The 20851-nt window shown below is 43.6% G+C and overlaps 1 protein-coding gene across 1 annotated transcript in view; it reads right to left on the bottom strand.

The window, feature by feature from the left end:
• Positions 1–457: 457 nt before the first annotated feature.
• The window catches only part of LAT2 (linker for activation of T cells family member 2), a 32687-nt gene continuing 12293 nt past the window's right edge, over positions 458–20851 (bottom strand). The window contains exons 4-13 of the mRNA XM_039507293.1: positions 18343–18386; positions 15147–15201; positions 14464–14501; positions 12247–12285; positions 10025–10055; positions 8907–8962; positions 4453–4518; positions 3713–3775; positions 2584–2644; positions 458–597 (exon numbers count right to left, since the gene is read on the bottom strand). Coding sequence (XP_039363227.1) covers positions 2586–2644; positions 3713–3775; positions 4453–4518; positions 8907–8962; positions 10025–10055; positions 12247–12285; positions 14464–14501; positions 15147–15201; positions 18343–18386 — 451 coding nt within the window. The 3' untranslated portion in view covers positions 458–597; positions 2584–2585. The remainder of the gene's footprint in view (positions 598–2583; positions 2645–3712; positions 3776–4452; positions 4519–8906; positions 8963–10024; positions 10056–12246; positions 12286–14463; positions 14502–15146; positions 15202–18342; positions 18387–20851) is intronic.

Below are 20851 nucleotides of genomic sequence, written 5' to 3'. Positions count from 1 at the left end.
TTGAAAAACTTGCTATCTGGCTGGAAGGTTGGATCCCTCTGCTGGAAGCAATGTCTGTCCAAGAGCTTTGCTACATTGGGAACTAAACATGAAATATAATTCATCAGCTTTAATACCTCCTTACAGGAGTCAGCTTGGCAAGTTAAACTGTCAACTGCATTGCCGCTCAGCAGTTTAAAGATTCATTTCACACTTGACAGCAGAAAACATTCTTGAGCAGACAAGCCATCACTCCCTTGAATGGATGTGGAGGAAAATATGACAGAATAACAAAACCTTGACATTTCTCTTGGTAACTGCTGCACCGAGCAGCTGAAATTCACTTGTTGGGGGGTAGTGGGGTGGGCTCTCTCTATATACTTTTTCCAGTTGTACTTTTGTGGGACTTCTGGATCCAGTGCATTTACTTTCAGCAGCGTGCATCCATGTCCTTTAAGTTCGTTAGCTACTTTTGGCAGGGTTTGGAGAACAGGTTATTCCATTACACTTGTGAATCAAAGCCCCCTTTCCACTGTGTGTGTGTGTAGCAGTCTTCAAAATGAAACATAAGCTTCTGCAGCTTTGCAACAGCCTTTTTTCAGCTTGTAGGGACGGAACCTTGAAATAAAAGAAAGACAGTGAGTTCACTGCTTCCCCCCCCATACTACTATTGACATTCTGCTTGCATTTTATTTTCAATGCTAGGGTTTTCTCCCTTGGCTGCTATCATTCAGGTAGATTTTTGTATGAGCTGGATAACGTAAAGATTTAAAATGTATGGGGAGTGTTCTAACTGATAATCTCTGAGCAGTTCCAAAAATATATGGATGCCAGGAGTCCAAATAATTTACGAATCCATCATTCCTGGAAAACCCATCTAACTAAGGGCAAGTCTAAACTAGAAACTCTTGTCAGCATAGGTATGTTGGCAAGGGGGGTGATTTTGTTTTGAAATGACATTGCTGTGCCAGCAAAAGCCCTAGTGCGGGTGCAGTTCTAAAGGCAAAAAAGTGCTTTTGGCAGTGTAGCATATGTTGGTTGCAGAGCCAGTATGAGTTGTAATGGCAAAAGCAGCCTTTTGCAGTATAGCTGCATATACACAAGATGTGTTTTCTGGTATAGCTATACTGGCAAAACTTTCGTAATGTAGATTAGGTGTTTGTATGGCTCCTCCCGCTGTCATTCATAACAGGGGTTCTCAACCTTTTTATTTGTGAGCCCGTCCCCCCGCCCCCAGGTGCTATAAAAACTCCACGGCCCACCTGTGCCACAACAACTGGTTTTCTGCATATAAAAGGCAGAGCCGGCATGAGGGGGTAGCAAGCCGGGCACATGCCACAGGGGGCCCTGTGAAGCTAAGTTGCTCAGGCTTCAGCTTCAGCCCTGGGTGGCCAGGCTTGGAAGCCCAGGCTTCAGCCCCAGCTTTCTGCCCTGGACCACAGCAAGTCTAATGCCAGCCCTGTCTGGCGAACCCCTTGCAACCAGCTTGGTGCCCCCCCAGTGGGCCCCAAACCCCTGGTGATTTATAACATTCAGTGTTGTTTACGGTGTTAAGTGCTTACCTGAGATTCACGAGGGGACTTCCATAGAGATTTTTTAAGTTACAGTACTTTACAGAGGTCTAATTAATCCTTCCCTCAGCCAGTGAGGTAGGTACCTTCCATTTTACAAAGAGAAACTGAGGCGGAGAGAGGCTGACTTGTCGTAGGCCGCAGAGGGAGTCGTTGTCAGAGCAAGGACTGGAACGTGCTCAGTCCCATAACAAAACCACTAAACATGAAAATTTAATCCCCTCCTCTTTGAAATTCCATTGGAAGGGGGGGTTAAATGGAGAATTGCTTGCAAATGTGATCAAGTAGCCTTTTTCTCTGCTTTCATGTAGATATGATTTCCCCCCTGCATTTGTCCAAACTAGTGTCTTGTAATGCAGTAAAACTTTCACACACCCCAAAAAGAAAAACTTCAGTTAATTACCCGTAAAACAAATTTCCCATGCCCCTTTCTGAATGAATTCACTTCTATAATAATCACTCATGGAAAACTGTCATTTTGCATCTGTTAAAGCAAAGAGCGACACCTAGCTGTGAAATGCTGCTAAGATGTGGACGGTGAGCATCTTTAAAGATAAAACTGTTCTGCTCCCACAACTATGCATTTTAACTTCTAGCAGACTCCTAGTACCTCTCAGCTATAGTCTTACCGGGACTATAATGGCACACAATGACTACGTGCTTTGGAAATTTAGGACAAATATCAGATAACTAATGTTGCCACAGCCATGACTTGGTTTGTAGCATCAACTAGATAATTTTATAGGCACTAGATATTTGCTAGCTGATCCAAAAATGTTAATTCTTGTAACAGGGGTAATCAGCACTTGTCATGCTGTGACTCCCATTATGGATACATCAATACAGGCAACATCATCCCTGCTTTCTTAGAGTCTGCCAATATAGAGATTCACTCCTTCCACATTTGCTTTTAAAATAGACTAAAGCCATCTTGCAGTAGAATCGAGTTTGAGTGCAAATCATTATCTAAGAACAGATATGCCCCCACCCCTGGGTTTATAAAACATGCATCAAACATGTTATCTATTTTTACCTTTAGTTTGGCACAGCTGCAACGTCTGAGTTAACGTAATCTGGATAATCATCTGGGCTTTCTAAATGTAGAGAGTTGTTATTGGGAATTAAAAACACTGATCAGTAAATGTGTTGAAACACCCTGCCAACCTTTTTAACCCTTGATGTTGATATCAGCTTCTGTTTTCCATACCAGCCATTTTTCTGTATGTACCAGAAATACCAGCATCAAGGCTCCTTGGAAAGTCTATAAGACTGTACATAACAGCAGTTTGCAGTGTTCCTTCAGTAGATTTTTAGAATAGATCATAACAGATCCACACAGATATTACAATCTACTGGATTTATAAACAGGGCACAAACACAAAAAGCAAGAAACAGTTTGCCTAGATTTCAGAGTGGTAGCCGTGTTAGTCTGTATCAGCTAAAACAAGGAGTCCTTGTGGCACCTTAGAGACTAACAAATTTATTTGGGCATAAGCTTTCGTTGGCTAAAACTCACTTTTTGGTTTGCCTAGAGCATCCCCAAATCAGATACGAGAAGTTCCTAAATACACTCAACAGTGCATCTCACAACTAAAGCTGTCTCAATGTCCTTCATGGGAAGCTACATATCCAATTGAACCTCTGTTTTAAAAAGTTAACCTAACCAAGGCTTTTATGCTGACATAATTACTGCTGGCCCATCAGGGAACTTCATACTCCAGGGACATAAGATACAAAGATACGGTTGCTTGTTTGTTTCCTGGTCTTAGGGCTCCAAAAGTAAGGCGGAGTTTGCATCTTGGAGAGTTAAAAACTGAGAAGGTTTGAAATAAGAGAAGAGACAGTTTTTTGTAAGGGGCTGCCAGGGGACCTCAGTCAAATTGTAGGCCTTCCAACTCTGTCTGTGCTCCCTTAAATATCAGAAAGGCAAGAAGCACATAAAGATTCCAAGCTAGTACTCAAAATCGTTGCTAAGATATGCAACAATGTGCAACTAGTTTTTTAAATGTTTCTATTATCATGACTGTACAGGAAAAGTACAAGGAAAATCTCTTGAGGGGTCATGTCTTCATCTGCAGCTCGCAGAATGGGACCCCAATCCTAACTGAGGCTTGGGGGTGCTACCGTAAAAATATTCAATAACGATAGTTTTCAGAACATACCTGATATATTTGATTGTTGCCATATCTTTATAGAGGCGCTATTCTCATAGTCCTCCACGTCATCTGTGAGCAAGAAAAGTGTGCACAGAGCAATGGAAACAAGTGGACTAAGAATGTGGAACTGTTCTTTAAAATGTCTCACTTCCACCCTCTAAAAACATAAGCATTTGGACAAGGCTGAGTTTCCAGTCAGACCTGTGGGCTTGTGCATTTTAATGTGGAGCAACTCCACTCCCACGTCTGGTCATCGCCATCTCATCTACTTCCCAGTTTAGTGTGTGGTTTGTTTGTTTTTTTCCAGGCATGGGTTAGACCTGCCTGATGATACTACTGCTGCCCATTAAAACAGGATACCCAATGAAATCCTTCAGCATAAAGCTAGTTGTGACCAGATTCTGAGATGTTATCAACACAGCATATAATATCAAAAGCCAAAATTAATCCACAATTTTGAAAAAATATCCTAGAGATAAAAGTTCTCAGAAGTTCATAATCTCTAAGCAGAATTCCCCCTCTTCTTCGCTGAAACCAATGCTACAACAAACTCTGTGCAGAGCTCCAGTGACTTCAGCTGGATTCCATGCAGGCACAGGGAACTACCTATATGGAGCTCATTTGAGGAGAAAGGTCTAGGTGAGTAAAGCTTTAAGCGAAGTGATTGGGGGCTGGGCTCCATGAGTGGGGTATCTCAGCACTACTGCAATACACACAGTAATCATCCCCCAAAAATTGACACTTACCAGACTCAGCGCTATTGGATGCCCCAATCACAACATTTTGATAGGAACAGGAATCCTCTTCCTTTTCTGTACGAGATAAAAAGGAAGGTGAATGATGGTGAGAGCTCTCTGCATGTGGCTCTGTGTACAACACTAAGTCTTAGCACCATCTGCCTGTGGAGAAGCAGCGTTTACCACAGAGGAACAAGTGCACTACTTAAGAAAGTTAGCAGAAAGGTCACTGTAAAAGACTCTGCTAGAACTGGAGTCATGTTCACTGTTAGTATAATCACTTCAACATGTTAACATGGGATTGGATCCTGCATTGAAATCAACTAGAGTTTTGCAGTTGGCTTCAAGGAGAGCAAGACTGGATATTCATGACAGTGTTTAGAGATTATCAGGGGGTAGCCGTGTTAGTCTCTATCCACAAAAACAACAAGGAGTCCAGTGGCACCTTAAAGACTAACAGATTTATTTGGGCATAAGCTTTCATGGGTAGAGAGGCTGGGAGCGTCTGCTGCATGATATAGATGTTAGGAATTGATGCCCTACTGCAACCTCAGATAGATTGTCCTGTATAACTAGGAGTAAAAAATTAAACTGGGGTTATTAATCCTGCATAGTAGGGTAACAATAGGAACAACCAGCCTGTATTAGCTCAGTGCAGTTCTGGTAAACAACCAAAACCTCTATGATTTACATCAGAACCTACAAGCAGGAGTAAAAAGTCCTCAGGCTCACACTCCAATCATACAGTTGTAAGTGCAGGGTTTTTTCCTCCTTGTGAGCTAAAAGCTGATCAGAGGCCTGATCTACACTGAAATGTTTCACTGGTATGTTGTTCAAGGGTGTGACTATTCACCGAAATACTTATTACCTGTGCAACCTCTCGAGTATATGCAGTTATACCAATATAACAGTGCCTTACACGGACATAGTATGTTCCCTTTTCTGCACGGGAAATAAGCTAACCCAGTATAAGCCCTTTTATACTGTATCCACACTAGGAAGTTGTATTGCTTTAATGATACTAGTATAGTTAAAGGTGTCTGAACTGTATGTATAGATAAGCCCAAATGTGCCAGTTGGCAGCCCTTGAAACCAGTGTTACCTACTGAGCCCACATGACAGCCGGGCAGTGGAGAAACCTGCATCTGCTGTGCACTGCTCCACCTAACCAGATAAAGATCATTTCTGGGGTGAAAGGATTCTTCATTTTCCATGGCTAAATCACTCCTTGGCCTCTCTGCTGAGACTGATAACAAAGGTGCCAGCTGTGGTGGTTTTCTTGGGACAAGGACACAGCTTCACAGTGAATTGGATGGAGACTATCACCAATGAACCATTAGAGAATAAGTTTCTGTCATTACCAGCCTGGGCAGGATTTGAATTGGCAATCTACACATTTAAAGTCTGTTACACATCCCTGAAGTGCCGCCTACTCTGAAACTGGTCTCTAAAAAAAATAATGATATTGGGAGGTGTCTGTGTTTACTGTCAGTCAGTGGCTTCCAGATCAAATGGGCACATCCTGCTGGTTTTAAAAGACGTTTTTTCTAAATACCAGCCCTGCAAACTCACTCTGGAATCTGAGAATCAAGCTGGGTTCTTTTCCATCTCACACATCATGACCAGTAATGAAGGTTTTGCAGGCCAAATTAACCCCTCAGTGATACTTGAGAAACACCCTTGTCTTGCAGCTATGGCCTCAGTGACAACTATATAGCCCCATTGCTTTACTTATATTAAATCATTATCAAACAAAATTGCTATATTCCAATTAATTTATCCCTAACACCGCCTAAAATAAAATAATTAAGCTACCACTGTTTTGGGTTCTAAAAACCCCAAATAACACCCTCAGACCCCACTGGAATACAAATAGTAAGCCATTACAATCACACAGCCAGCTGGGAAGATTGCTTTTGAATGAACAGGTACATCTTATGGGCCTGATTCCAATTTCAGCATGGAACTCCAGGAAGCTACTCTGGATTTACACCATGTAAGTGAGATCACAAGCTGGCCCTAGTCCTTATGTACTAAAATTAGTCTGCTCGGTATGTGGTTTGCTGAATGGGTGCTTTGAAGAATCTGTTCCATTTGATGAGTAGCTTCCCATTGCCTCTCAGCCCACATTCACTATTTATCTTCAGACTAGCACCAAAGCTGAGAGAGACTATTGGCTGAGAGAAAGGCTCAAGCGCAGGCATTTAATAATATTTATAATTAGAATCCGTTTAAAAAGCAACCATGATGTTCATGGGCAGTTAAACCACACGAGCAACTGCCTGTAGTTTACTATCTGAAATGTACATCCACAGATGCAGAAAATGTAACTGAAACCTGAACAGTTGATGTGGTCACCACATCAAAGTTAGGAAGATTCTGCAGATATTCATTCATGCAAATAGACATGCCAATCACTTTCCATCTTGCTTTAACCCCTCCCATGGCACAAAATCTAAGTGCTAGGCTAATAAAGTCAGTTGATGCTGTAGTCACAACACAAAAGTACCATTCATCTCTGTACCACTCAAAACTCAGGATTTTCCCATTTAGTTTTGAATTCCCCCCCTCAAATAGTTACATTTTTGCCACCAAAAAAAAAAAACACCCACGCCAAGAATATTTTTCTTCTTTTTTTCCCCCCTCAAAAATAAGACCATCTGAGTGGAAAACAGACAACGTTTTGAAATTTCTTTTGGACAAAAAAAATGGATTATCCAAAAATGGTGTCGGAATCCGATACAATTTCAGATAAGTTTTGCACACTTTGGGATATCAAAATGGCCATTTCACAGAATTTCACACATGCAACATCTGCATTGGGTTTTTTGAGAGTCTTCTCCTGCCCAAAATTTTCACACAGTCCTCAAGCACTAGTTTTATAAAATAGAAAAACAAAATAATCAAAGACATTGCTTGGATTGCAAGCTTTGGGGAGAAAGACTGCCAGTTAGTATGCATATGTATAGCATCGGGCACAATGGGGTCCTGATCTCCATTAAGTCCTGTGGTAACTACCACAATATAAAAGAATAATAATTAAACAAATAAGTCAGCGATGTTTTTTAAAGGTCTTTATACCACATCCGTCTTCTGGTGACAGACTTAAATTAGTTACCCTCTTTTTTTGTACTTTTAAGAACAGTGTATTAAACACCTCTTTCTGTTACAACTTATTTAACTCTAAGTGCGTTACAGGATTTAGTTTTGCAGAAGCAATTTGGGACAGAGTTTTCATGACAGACCCTAGACAAACCAGGACCCTAATTATTATGATTATTTTTTATTGTTTGTATTATGGTATTGCCTAGAGGTCAGAGCTTCATTGTTCATGGCACTGGACAAACATACAACAAAGAGACAACCTCTGCCCTGAAGAGCTTTCAATTCTGCAATGGGTTTAGCTGGGCCTGCATGGAGCCCCGTTAAAGTCAATGTCTCTCTAAACATTGCTTCCAGCCTCGCTACCTCATCTGTTCTGTATTTAACACTGATTAGTGTTCCTAGTAGTAGAGATCTGGGGCACCGTCCTGCATCCCTCATTCACATGAGCAGGCCCACTTACTGCCGTGGGAGCTGCAGGATCAGCCCCCAGGTCCAGGTCCTGCAAGCGTTTACTTTCGGGAGTAGCTTGAGTCACCTCAGGTAGCCAAATGGGATTATTCCCTCCCAGTGCATACAGGTAAGCACATCTATAAGTGTGTGTGGCGTCAGGGCCTAGGTGGATGCACCTTTCTGTACCTAGACTCAAGTTATGAGAACACAGAATATTGTATGGTTTGAAAAACAAAGTGACCATTGGAGATTTAAGACCTGTGGCACTTCGCATTCTTTTCCTGGGACAGCCAGCTGCCTCAGGGAATTCCACCGTGAATGTTAAACCTCAGGGAATTCCACTGTAAATGTAAGGTGCTTGGTATACGACGGCCGTGCCCGAAGCACTTTCCTGACTTGCTTGGGGCTGATCTTGTTTGCACCACCTACTGTACCCCACTGAGCCAAGTACTTGATGGTGCTGCTGTTAGGCAGGGGTAGCATCACCTTTGAACATTCAGGGCTTTGGTTCTGGACTACATGCAGCTTTAGGCAATGCTCTGCCACTGGCCTGAAGCCAACCAGGGCTTAATGAAAATAAACCAGCTGATTTGCATTGAAGTATGGCACCCGACCATAGCCCTGAAGCGTAGCACAGCTTTTCAGTGGTTTTGCCGCTCCGTAGCACCCTCCTTTTGGATTCCCCCCGACACAATAACTTTTAACCCCTTGCTGCCCACGTCCATTCCTTAATTAAAATTGCGTCAAACCATATTGTAACAAAGGAGAAAGATAAAAGAAGAAAACTGTGTTTCCAGCTCATCCCAAACCCACACTACAACCTGGCTGGCTGGAAATACTTCACTGGTATTATCTTCCACAAGTGGATTGAATAAACAGCCATTCATTTGTCTGTCTTGTGAACATACCATTTGGTGGTCTCAAGAACTTCGCACAGTTGTAGTAATCTGTAGCTATAGGGTTGCTGGAAAAGATAAAACATCTCAGTCTTAGATATTTTCTGCCTTTGAGATGGCACTTGGGGCAAAATCCCACTCACCTTACTCATGCGTGGGACCCCAATTTCCCAGCCACCCCATGGCCCCAAGTCAATCAGAAAGAGCCACAGAGCCTTCTCTTCCCAGAATCTTAAAGTTGCCACAGCTATCACAAGCTACCTCATCTCCTGGGCAATACACTTCTGTAACTGAGTAAACCAAATACAAAACTTCCAGAGAGGCCTCCCAAAGCTATTTCTGTGAAATGAGATTTCTGGAACCCACATCAATACCGCTGTCCATTTCTGTGACTAATCTAATAGGTAGATTCTACAGTGGTGGCTCCATGCAAGGATGTAAATATCTTTGTGAAGGTGAAGTACAGTATTTGATTTTCTGTATGTATTGCACTGTATCTTGGTTGCATCTGGAATGAGTACGTTTCTTGTGATTGGCTCCTTGTCCAATATCATTCTTGAAACAAGCCTATTGTATTCCTCATGGTTCTAATACTACACAGACGATGAGATGTGTAGGTGTGAGCTGCACTACAGGCTAATATGATACAATGGAAGTCATATTCAATACGAGTTATGTACAACTGCAGAACTTGGACATGGAACACCTTCTCTGTGCATGTATCCTGCTTAGCACCTGGCTTCCCATAGGTTATTCATGACCAATTCAGAAGCACGTAGGACAGATTTTTCATTTCCATCCTGAGATCTTGCATGTTCTGCTGAGAGTAACCGCAATAGCAACAAGTTACTATTCACAGCGGAAACAATGGCTCACAGTAACATGGTCCATTGCAAGGTCTTAGAGAGTGTGAAATTAACAGAGCTATGCACAATCTGAATAATGAAACAGCATGAAAGTCATGATCTTCAAAGCTCTGTTTTGGAGCCCAAATCTTTGGAATTTAATTTCCTCTTTAAGAAGATGAACTAAACCCACTGTAACATCCTACAATTCAAAGCTACCATTAGCAAGGGAGACTGAAGAGATTAGATTCAATGTACTGGTGGATGAGAGAAAGATTGACTTACACATAGGTAGCATCCAATTCCTGGTTGTCTTCTGCAAGCACAAATCATTTGCCATTAGCACAGTCTCAGGGACATTTCTCACAGCGCAAAATCAAAATAAAGTCACAAAACTGATCCAGAAAAGGTCTATGCACTTAGAAACACACAGGCCCAGGTTAGATTCTCCAGGAGCATCTGTAGGCAATTGTTTCCCTTCAGACAAGCATTCCAGCTCTTCCCTTTCTCACTCGTTTTTTTACTGGATCTGTGTCTCTCTTGCCACGGAAAAATTAACACTTCTCCCCCCAATGGACTGTTGGGCAGACTGCACCAGTCTCACCTTCCTGTTCTCTTGTCTTGGTGTTCCCCGTCCCCTCCCCATGCCCCATCCTGCAACACCTTCTCCTCTGCATGCCCCACCCTGCTGCTTTCTAATGCACTGCCCAGAAACTTCAAAGTGCACTGACCAAAAGGCATCAGCCATGTCACTTGCGAGCCTGCAGCTCAGACACCTCAAGAGAGGCATGTGAGCAGGCTCAAAATATTGAGCAAGCCGCATCCAGCCTGACACCGCTGAACTAAACATGAATTTAATGCAAGTTTTGCCACTGACTTCCATGGGATCAGGACTGGACCCTATGGGTATGTCTACATGGAAATAAAACACCCGCAGCTGATCCTCGTCAGCTGCCTTGGGCTCGTGGGGCTCAGGCTGCAGAGCTGTAAAACTTGGGCTGAAGCCTCGGCTCTAAGACCCTGCGAGGGAGGAGGATCCCAGCCCAAGCTTGAACATCTACACAGCAATTTTATAGCTCCGCATCCCGAGTCCCACCAGCCCGAGGCCGCTGACGCGGGCCAGCCATGGGAGTTTTATTCAGTGTAGACGGATCGTAAGGGCCCAGGGAGAGAATTTAAGGGGCTTTGTTTTAGATAAAGAGTAATTTAGCATATAGTCTAAGTTATCCTAAAGCAGCAGTTCTCAACCAGAGGTACGCGTACCCCTGGGGGTATGCAGAGGTGTTCAAGGGGGTACATCAACTCATCTAGATATTTGCCTAGTTTTACAACAGGCTACAGAAAAAGCACAAGCGAAGTCAGTACAAACTAAAATTTCATACAGACAATGACTTGTTTATACGGCTCTATGTAGTATACACGGAAAATGTACGTACAATATTTATATTCCAATTGATTTATTTTATAATTATACGGTAAAAAGGAAAACGTCCGCAAGTTTTCAGTACTAGTGCACTGTGACACTTCTGTATTTTTATGTCTGATTTTGTAAGCGAGTGGTTTTTAAGTGAGGTGAAACTTGGGGTACGCAAGACCAATCAAACCCCTGAAAGGGGTACGGTAGTCTGGAAAGGCTGACCGCCGCTGTCCTAAAGGACAATGAGGCCTGGTCAAGGGGCATGAATAGTTAAACAAAAGGATTTGACGAGCTCCTCTATAAAAAACAGACTGAGCAATGCCATTATTTGGGCTTTAACATCATCTGTGGCCTTTGTGATGGTCGCTTCGCTCTGTCATTGCATCACAATGGGCTAGTGCCCCGATCACCCCTATCTTCCTCCAAAGATAAAATGTCCTTTACAGAGCTGTGCTACTGGAGACCTCAAGACCAGAATAATTACTATATTCCTACGCATTAAAGAATAAAATACTAATGAAGGGAATTCGGATGGCAGGAGATGCCTTCTTCCTGCTACCTCTATTATTATTATTAATTATTTGTATTACGGTCCCATCCAGAGGCCCCAACTGAGATTAGAACCTTGTTGTGCTATGGATGCTACTAAGAGACCGTCCCTGCCTCTCTTAGAATCTAAATAGGAGAAAGGCAGCATTCTGACCTCCATTTTACAGCTGGGGAACATCTTTTAGCCTAAGAAATATCCTGACACAGCTGAATACAGACAGGGTGTGATTAGAAACTCCAGGGGAAGCCAGCCCGTATACTAAGAGATTCTCCACTCAGAGAAGAGACAGGAACAAAAATGTGATGTTGCTTCCAAAGGCTGGTGACCTTCCATCTAATATGCAGAAACACCCACATACATTAAAGCAGGGATCACAGCTTTTCATTTTCCCACTATTATTTTAAATAGAGGAGTAGATCCAGTCCTAGCATAAGTGGGTGCAAGTTCTATTGACTTCAATGGGAGTTACTTATACTGAGGCTGAATTTTGTCCGCTGTGTTCTTAGCCTAATTGAATTATGTTGCAGTCGTAACGTTTACCTCTCATGAAATTTTGGTATCTGGGCTCAGCACTGTCACCTAGAAGAGAGCACATGTTGACATTGTATGTTAGCCATGATTTGCTAGCTAGCAATTACAGGGGCTACGAAATCCGATTCAGAGATGATTGAGCCACCAGATGTGAAACACAGGGGGGAGGGATAGCTCAGTGGTTGGAGCATTGGCCTGCTAAACCCAGGGTTGTGAGTTCAATCCTTGAGGGGGCCATTTAGGGATGTGGGGCAAAAATCTGTCTGGGGATTGGTCCTGCTTTGAGCAGGAGGTTGGACTAGATGACCTCCTGAGGTCCCTTCCAACCCTGATATTCTATGAAATAGAGCTCAGTATAAAAAGAAAGGGGAAAATAATGAATTGTGGCACAAGGGACCAATCTGCAGAAAATGCTCTAACAGGAAGAGCCACTAAGGTCACGAATGAGGAAATAGATTTGGGGGTGAGAGGGGAAGAATCACCAACACCATCAGCTCAGTGCAGCACTGTAGAAAAAACAGAAACACCAGGTAGCAAGCTATAGTAGCAGAGACTAGAATCCAAGACACTCTAGAAGACACTTGCTAAACTCCACCCCTGGACAGAGAGGGTGGTGCTGTGGTCCAGGTCTGAGACTCAGGACAGCTCGTTTCAATTCTCAGCTCAGCCACAGACTTCCTCTGTGAGCTTGAGGGAGCCACTTAATCTTGGTGTCCCAGTTCCCCTTCTGTAAAGCAAGCATAACAACAGACAGACAGACTGCAGTACGGGGTCTGGGGAGACATTCATTAAATATTTGTGAGGCCCTCACATACTACCTAGAAAGGTGCTCGAAAACTTGGACAGAACCCTTAGGGACTCTGTCTCCCTGGCAGGCAAGGTGCTTTGGAGAACAATCCCTAGCTATACAGGGGGCCAAAGATGTGAAAACTCCCTCCTCTCTGGTATTTCGAACAGAGCCCAGGTTTGCAGATCAAACCAGGGTGGGGTGCAAGACACATGTTTTAGGGAAAGCTATGGTCCATCACTGAGTTATCTATTATTATTGGGATGTTTAAGCGGTTGGAATCAGCAAGATCTTTCCCCCAAAGGAACAGGGTTTGTAGCAAGGGAAGGGAGGATAATAAATGAATATAAGCAGAAAGTCAATAGTAAAAACTCCCCAGATTGCAATTTAACCCAGTCTTAGGGCCATTGGATGAGAAGCCTGATCTTCAAAAGGGCATTTTCCCCATCACATTCTCACAAGCAGCCCCTTCTCTAGCCCTTAGCTAAGCAAGAGGAGAGGGTAAAACTGAGCTGGGATTAACTCCTTGTTCACCAGTGACTAGGTAGAATATTGTATCACAGCAGGACAGGGATGGTAGCTGTTTGTACTGAATATTGTGGGGAAGAGGGATTTCACTTAATACTACATTTAGGGCCCGATTCTCAGAAGCATTGAGCACCCAAAACTTCAGTTTAAATTACTGGGAGATGCAGGTGCTCCGCTTCTTTGCAAATCCAGGTCACCTGCCCACATGCTCCAGCAATGGGCACTCTGAAAATTAAAGCTGGAATAGTGTGTGCAGAGCTGGCTACCGCACCCCAGCAAGACGGCCACTGCTTCGGGGAGAGCGCGGCGTAGGGCAACAGAGACCAGGTCTGAAGAATCTGCAAAGTTGTGGAAAGACTCAGGAGGTTGGTCTTAGTCTCAAAGGAAAAGAGAAGAGGAGAACTAAAAATAGAGTTTTCAAAGGGACTGAGAGAGGTGCTGGAGAGAAAGACACATAGGTAAAGGGTTTAAACAGGATAAAAATGGATAGAGAATGTAGGCAAAATTCCATCATGCAAAGGGTAACAAGTTACACGGGGCGTCATGAAGGTTCGTTGTGTTTGTCTGTATAGTTCTACAAATGTTTGTGCATTAGGTATTATTGTAGAAGTAGGTTGTAGTGTTAGCTAACTTACTTCCAAGGTAACCCCTGTCCCCATAATGCACCATTCAGAATTCATAATGGATGACCATAAATGAGAATGGAACATCCTCTCCCAGGCTTAGTTTCTGTGAGCTTTGTAGGCGTATATAGCAGTCAGGGATCTCTTACCATATATGTTCCATTTGACAATATAAACAGGCAAAGATTTGTAATATTCCCACGTACTAACTTTGTATTGGAGTAACAACCCACCCAGGGCAGATAACAAAAGGTGTAAAGAAATGGATACTTTTGTATAAATACCTACCATCAATACCTGTGGCCTGCAGTCGCTCACTGCTTTTCCTGAAAGAGAGAAATGTATTAATGTAACAGATTCTGGCAAATGCTCTTTCTCCCGCGGTATAGGTCTATACCTGGAATACAAGCCATTCACACTGGAAAGCAGCTAAAATCCCAGTTCTAAACACACCATAGTAAATATTGGATATTACAATGGTCCGCAACCAATGGGCTGAACAATCCTCATGCTTCACAGAGCTTTTCCTGGTTGTTGCTGTGCAACAGGAGACATTTTGAGGACTAAGAAATGGGAATTGGGGTACCTGGGATGGGATTTGGATAAACAAATATATATTCGAGCCATAATATTCTGCCATATATTTTCCATATCAGTTTGCTTGGGCTTCACAATGTCAAAATGGTTAAAATGAAAGACCTCCTGCACTACTTGCCTTTCACCCACCAGTACAGTTCATTTCCCTGGCTTGGTTTTAAGGATTCATGCTAGTGGATGCTATAAAAGCAGTTGGAACGCAGATATCAAGAGGATTTAGAACATTATGAAAGGATAAGCAGTAAATTAAATACAGGCCAAGCCAGATAGCTCAGATCCAGATGTGGACCCAAATCCTCAATTTTCTTAAAGTTTGGGTGGACCCAGTGGGTCCAAACTTTGGCTGAAATACTGTATCTTACTTTGTCACCTACCTTGTTACTGGGATGTTGTCTGGCAATTTAATTTGATCTTGTCTTGTCATTGCAACTGGCGTGGAAAATAAAATCAGATGTTCAAGGTTATGGCAGCAGGAGATACGTTTTCAAACTGAGCACAGAGCAGTCAAATGCAAAGGATTTCCAGATATTTGCAGACTACGAAATCCAGAACTTTTTCAATTACCTTCCTAAAAAACATAGTGTGGGCCAGGGAAGGAAATGACTATAGAAACCTATTGTGTCTACAAGCAACAGGAACAGGCCACTGAAAAAAAATATGTGTTAGATAAAGCTCCAGTCCTAATAGTTAGGCTGGTCCCTAGTCCCCCTGCAAGTTATCTGACATTTTATCCAAATTTGCATGAGTTTCCATCCCCAAGCTGCTAGCAGTTCTTTTTTATAGACTTCCACTCCCTAAAAACTATAGCAATGGGTTCTCCTAGATCAGAGGTACTCAAACTGGGAGTCATGAGGTTATGAGCTGCGGGGGGGGGTCACAAGCTGTCAGCCTCCACCCCAAACCCTGCTTCACCGCCATCATTTATAATAGTGTTAAATGTTTTTAATTTATAAGGGGGGGATCGCACTCAGACTTGCTGTGTGAAAGGGGTCACCACTACAGAGGTTTGAGAACCACTGTCCTAGATGCTCCAATAGCAACTTCTCCTGAGGTTTGGTTGCATCTGTCATTGTCCTAGATGTTGTTAAAATAAAGATTTCTTAGATTGTTTGGCCCATCACTGCTTAATAATTCTCACTCTCCTCCAGGGATGAAGGGTTGCAGAAAGGCAAAGTATTATTAAATGCAAGTTGCTGCAACCCACTTTTGTTCATCTTTAAATTAATTAATTTCTCTCCACACCATAAAAACCTCTTCCCCGTTCTAGCTATCTGTATTAGGGACTTCTCTGGCCCCCCTCACTGTAGTAGTCAAGTGAGGCTGAAAATTGCTATTATCCCCACATAATACAGATGGGGAAACTGAGGCACATAAATACTAAGCAACTTGCCCTAGCTCATATAGGGAATTTGTGGCAGAAGAGGGAACTGAATCCAGGTCTCCCAAATCCCAGGCAGGTACTATAGCCGCTGGACTCTCTCTATGCTGGTTTAATCCTTCTGCGGCTGGGAATACATCCCATTGTACAACAGAAACAGCACTCCTTGGACCGATGGATCATCAGAGGCAGGATACCCACAGCTCCTATTACCGGAGCTCTCCACAGCATTTGTTGCTGTTGATCATGACTTAGCATTGTCCCATTTTAAAGATATTGGAGGAGTCAATGGCCATCTGCTGTGATGACCCAAATCCATTCATTCCAGGCTGTTCCCAGACAGTACTGTTGGACAACTGCTCTTCTGCCACCAGAGCACTCCGTCATGTTTTCCCCCATCCCAGACAGTCACAGCACCTCGCTGCTGGCGAAAACTGAGACATCAAGTCAAATGCCAGCAATACATGGGTGACACCCAGATCTGTTTCATTTACATTCTGAGCTAGCAGCACCATCTTTCAGCTATCAGAGGTCAGCACCTGGATGTAAAACAGTTGCTTAAGGCAGCAAGACAGAGACATTGTAGGCAGAGAGAAGGAAAAGCTTTGAAAATCCAACTCCCACCGTAGTGTCTCGCTCTGTGGCAGGCGCCTTGCTGCTCAGATCCTCATGTCACTTCGCAGCCTCTACACCCTTCTGGACTCCTCATTGCTCCTAGATACTCTAATGACAACCACTGCAAAAGATGTTATCTTCCAGCTGCAGCTGGCCAGAAGACTGCACCACATCCTGTCCAACACGGACTTGGCCATGATGCTCTCTAGGCTGGATTACTACAATTCACCGTATCTAGCTTCGAAATGCAATTGGTTCAAAATGCAGCGGGCCCATCTCCTCAGCAGTACAATCCCATAGTGCTCTGCTTGTTTTAATAGTGGCCATTAGAACACCAGTCACATTCCAAGGTCTCCGTCCTATGCACTCCATTGGATTGGCTCATGTTACCCAAGAAACGTTCCCCTCTCTCGGTGTGACAACACTCTCCCTAGAGATCCGTGGTCCTCAGTTGCTAGAAAACAGCCTCAAGAACCCGAAGACAGAGTTTTCTCAATAGTCAGCTCAAGACCATGTAACTCATTTGCACAAATCTTGCTCCTTTCAGAGCCAGGCATAACACTTCTTTCTTGCAGATTAGCTTTCCCAAAACTCAAACCGAAACAGCAGGGGAGGGGAGGTAGCAGCAGAAGATGGCATAGGAAGAGAAATGAAGAGAAGAGGGGGAAAGCATTAAAATTAAAAAAAGGAGAAAATAGAAAATGTAAAGAAAGACAAATGAAGGGGAAAAAGAAAGAAGGGGCAGCCGGAGAGGAAAGAAAAGCTCAAAATGAAAGTCCCCTTGAGGTGACTCAAAGGAACAAGGGCCCAAGTGATGGTGCCTTTGTTCGGTGCTGTGATATTACTGCACTCAGGATGACTGAAGTACTTAGATCGACAGCAGCGGGAAGCCAGGGGCTCGGCAAGCTTAGCTTCCGGCACCTTCTTTGTTTACGATGACCTTTAATACCGACCCAATCAGCAGCTCAGTTTAGGATGAAATCAAAAGGTCAGCTTGTAACCAAATGTGCCGCAGGAAGCAGTGACAGGGCAAGGATATATGAGTCATTTGTATCAATTTGGGTTCAAGTGTTTCCCCCCTCTCTGTCATTTTCAGGGGCAGTTTAAGCTTCTGCTCAGAAGAGCAGGGACCCTGTAGCCTAAGCCAATATGTTGTTACATTTCATGATGCAGATTCTATGTGACACTAAATATTTAGGCTGGGATTTTAAAGGAGCTTAGGGGAATTAGGTACCCAAATACCAAGTGGGCACCTAAGTCTACTTTGAAAATCTCAGCCTTCTAGTTCTGTCAGTTAGGCCTTCCACACTTTCCCAATTGTAATGTATTATTCTTTGAGACAGGAATTTAATTCTCTGCACTGCAGGACACTGTCATGAAAAAAAAAGACACAAATTGGTATCCTTGCAAAAACTGCAGCCTGGAAAACTTTCTCAGTACTTAATAACTACAAGATTCTTCCAAGTATCAGAAGGGTAGCCGTGTTAGTCTGGATCTGTAAAAGCAGCAAAGACTCATGCTCCAATACACAAGATTCTTCCAGATACCTATAGAGCTTTGTAAAAAAGTATACTCACTTGAATAGGATCGTATCACCTCAAACGCCGGCTGGTTTCCATGCCTGAAAATACAGGGAAAGTTCTGGCTAATGCAATATGTACTAAAGGAAAAGACATGCAATGGGGGTGGCGGGGAGGTGCATTGTTAAAGTCACAAAGCATAAGATGGAGGCAGAAGCCACTAAGGGCATGAAAGTGGAGCCTAAGGAAAGATGAGGCTTATATTGCACAGCACGTCAGCACGAAGGCTGTTACAACTGAAATCCAAAGAAAGGGGCTTCCGTGATCACGTTAAATGTTAATATTTCTTGGAGGGGGGGAGAGAAGTTGTTTGAATTGCAGCTAGAGCTGGGCAAATAACTGGCTTTTCAGTTCTCTGGGCTATAGAGTCGTTCTCACTCTCTCTCTCTGGCCCGGTGACTAGTCACGTTTTTTATACAAAGTGGAACAGCTTCAACAGGAGAGAATGAGAAAGACCCGACCCAGAATACCCTACGGTCCAATGACTAGGGCACTCTCTAGTGAATGTCTTAGCCACAGGACGATAGGTATTAGGGAGGCACCACTACCATCATCTTCTCCTCCTCCTCTCCCTCCCCCCTCTACTCTGGCTGTGTTATGAATGGAGCCTAGGTCCCAAACATATTTTTTGGCCAAAACTATTTGGTGATATCATGTCACTTCACGAATATTTTCGGGTCGACCAAAACTGCATTTTCAACAAACGAACTATTAGTCAAAAAATGTCACCCAGCTCTATTTTCAGCCTCTTTATAGGTCTGGTCTTTGACGTCAATGGGAGCATTGCCAATGACCCTTAAACACACAACAGGAGCTGGGGAGGGGACCGAAGGATGGGGGCAAAGCTATGTGTGATGAAGAGATAATCCTGGTCCAGAAAACAATGATGATTTTGACTCTTTTCATCCCATGTTGGAAGCATTTCAACAAAAAGTAAGTGCAGACTTGCAATAGAATTCAAAAGGTTCTAGAGACAGGTCCACAAAGCCCAGAAGGAAAGTTTAACCTCTCACATACCTTGGGTCTATTCAGTCTTTTCGGAAGGCAAGCATCATGTTTTTTACTCTTTTTTTTAATAAAGGTAAAAGAGAGCTGTTGACCATGCATTTTGCTGTGGTAATATTTTAAAAAAGAAGGTGACATACCAAAAGGAAGGGAATACAGTGGAGCTGTAACACTAAAGAGTATCTGTTACTGCGGGTACATACATTGAGGGATGTTTTCAAAGCCCTAATGGGATTTGAGCACTCAGCTCCCATTTACTTCCCCAGCCCCCGACCCAATGTCTTCGGAAGAGGGTTGGTCTCCTTCCTCTGAAGCATCAGGGCTGGTCGTGGCTGGAGATGGGATGTTGGACAGAGAGGGACAGGGCTTTGAGGTGGCACCGAGCATTCCCTCTCTCAGGTGCTTGGCTGGCTGGTTCTTGCTCACGTGCACAGGGTCTAGCTCAGGGGTAGGCAACCTATAGCACGGGTGCCAAAGGCGGCACGCGAGTTGATTTTCAGTGGCACTCACACTGCCCGGGTCCTGGCCACCGGTCCCGAGGGCTCTGCATTTTAATTTAATTTTAAATTAAGCTTCTTAAACCTTTTTAATACCTTATTTACTTTACATACAACAATAGTTTAGTTATATATTATAGCCTTATAGAAAGAGACCTTCTAAAAAGATTAAAATGTATTACCGGTGCGCAAAACCTTAAATTAGAGTGAATAAATGAAGACTCGGCACCCCACTTCTGAAAGGTTGCCGACCCCTGGTCTAGCTGATCACCCTACGTGGAGCTGGGCAGGATTTTCCCCCACATCAGATTGGCAGTGACCTTGGGGGTTTTGACCTTCCTCCGCTGTGTATGGGTGTGGGTCACTTGCCATGATAATCTGGGTATACTTCACTTATTCATTTCCCTGCCATTGTGGGGGCCTCAGGCACTGGTGCCCCTCCTATTCTCCCTGTGACACATAATGGTTAAGTCTCTTGTGGGCTGTAACACTTCAGTCTCATTTCAGTTGTTGGGTTTGGTGTGTGGATGCTGGTGGCTGTTGGTGGCCTGTGATAGACAGGAGCTCAGACGAGATGATGTGGTGGTCCCTTCTGGCCTTCAACTCTCTGACTTTCAGTGGGGCAGGGCCCCCAACTCCCCTTTGTCCCTGCGAAAATCTCTCCCTCTATCTCCCAGTAGCGCAGCTATTACTCTAACACAGACAGCAAATCACTCCATTTCTCTTCATTCTGATCAGCCCTGTTCCTACAGCTGACAGTGTGGTGGTGCTCAGGGGTGTTTTCAAACAACGTCCCTGTTTAGATTCCTTGTGACTGTGTGGGTGTTTCACTGGGGTTGCAAAAAAAGCAACAACAACCACAAAAACAGCTATAGAAATGGAACGTGAAATCTTGACCCCTCTCAAGTCAGCGGTTGTTTAGCTACTGACTTCACTGGACCAGGAATACATCCAGGCTCTTGGTTTAATTTCAGCAAACCAGGACATCTCTCTAACCCTAGACG

Source organism: Mauremys reevesii, linkage group 20 (genome assembly GCF_016161935.1).
Source record: "Mauremys reevesii isolate NIE-2019 linkage group 20, ASM1616193v1, whole genome shotgun sequence".
Lineage (NCBI taxonomy): Eukaryota > Metazoa > Chordata > Testudines > Geoemydidae > Mauremys > Mauremys reevesii.
Note: the sequence above shows the minus strand (reverse complement) of the source record. Positions and strands in the feature narration are given on the sequence as shown.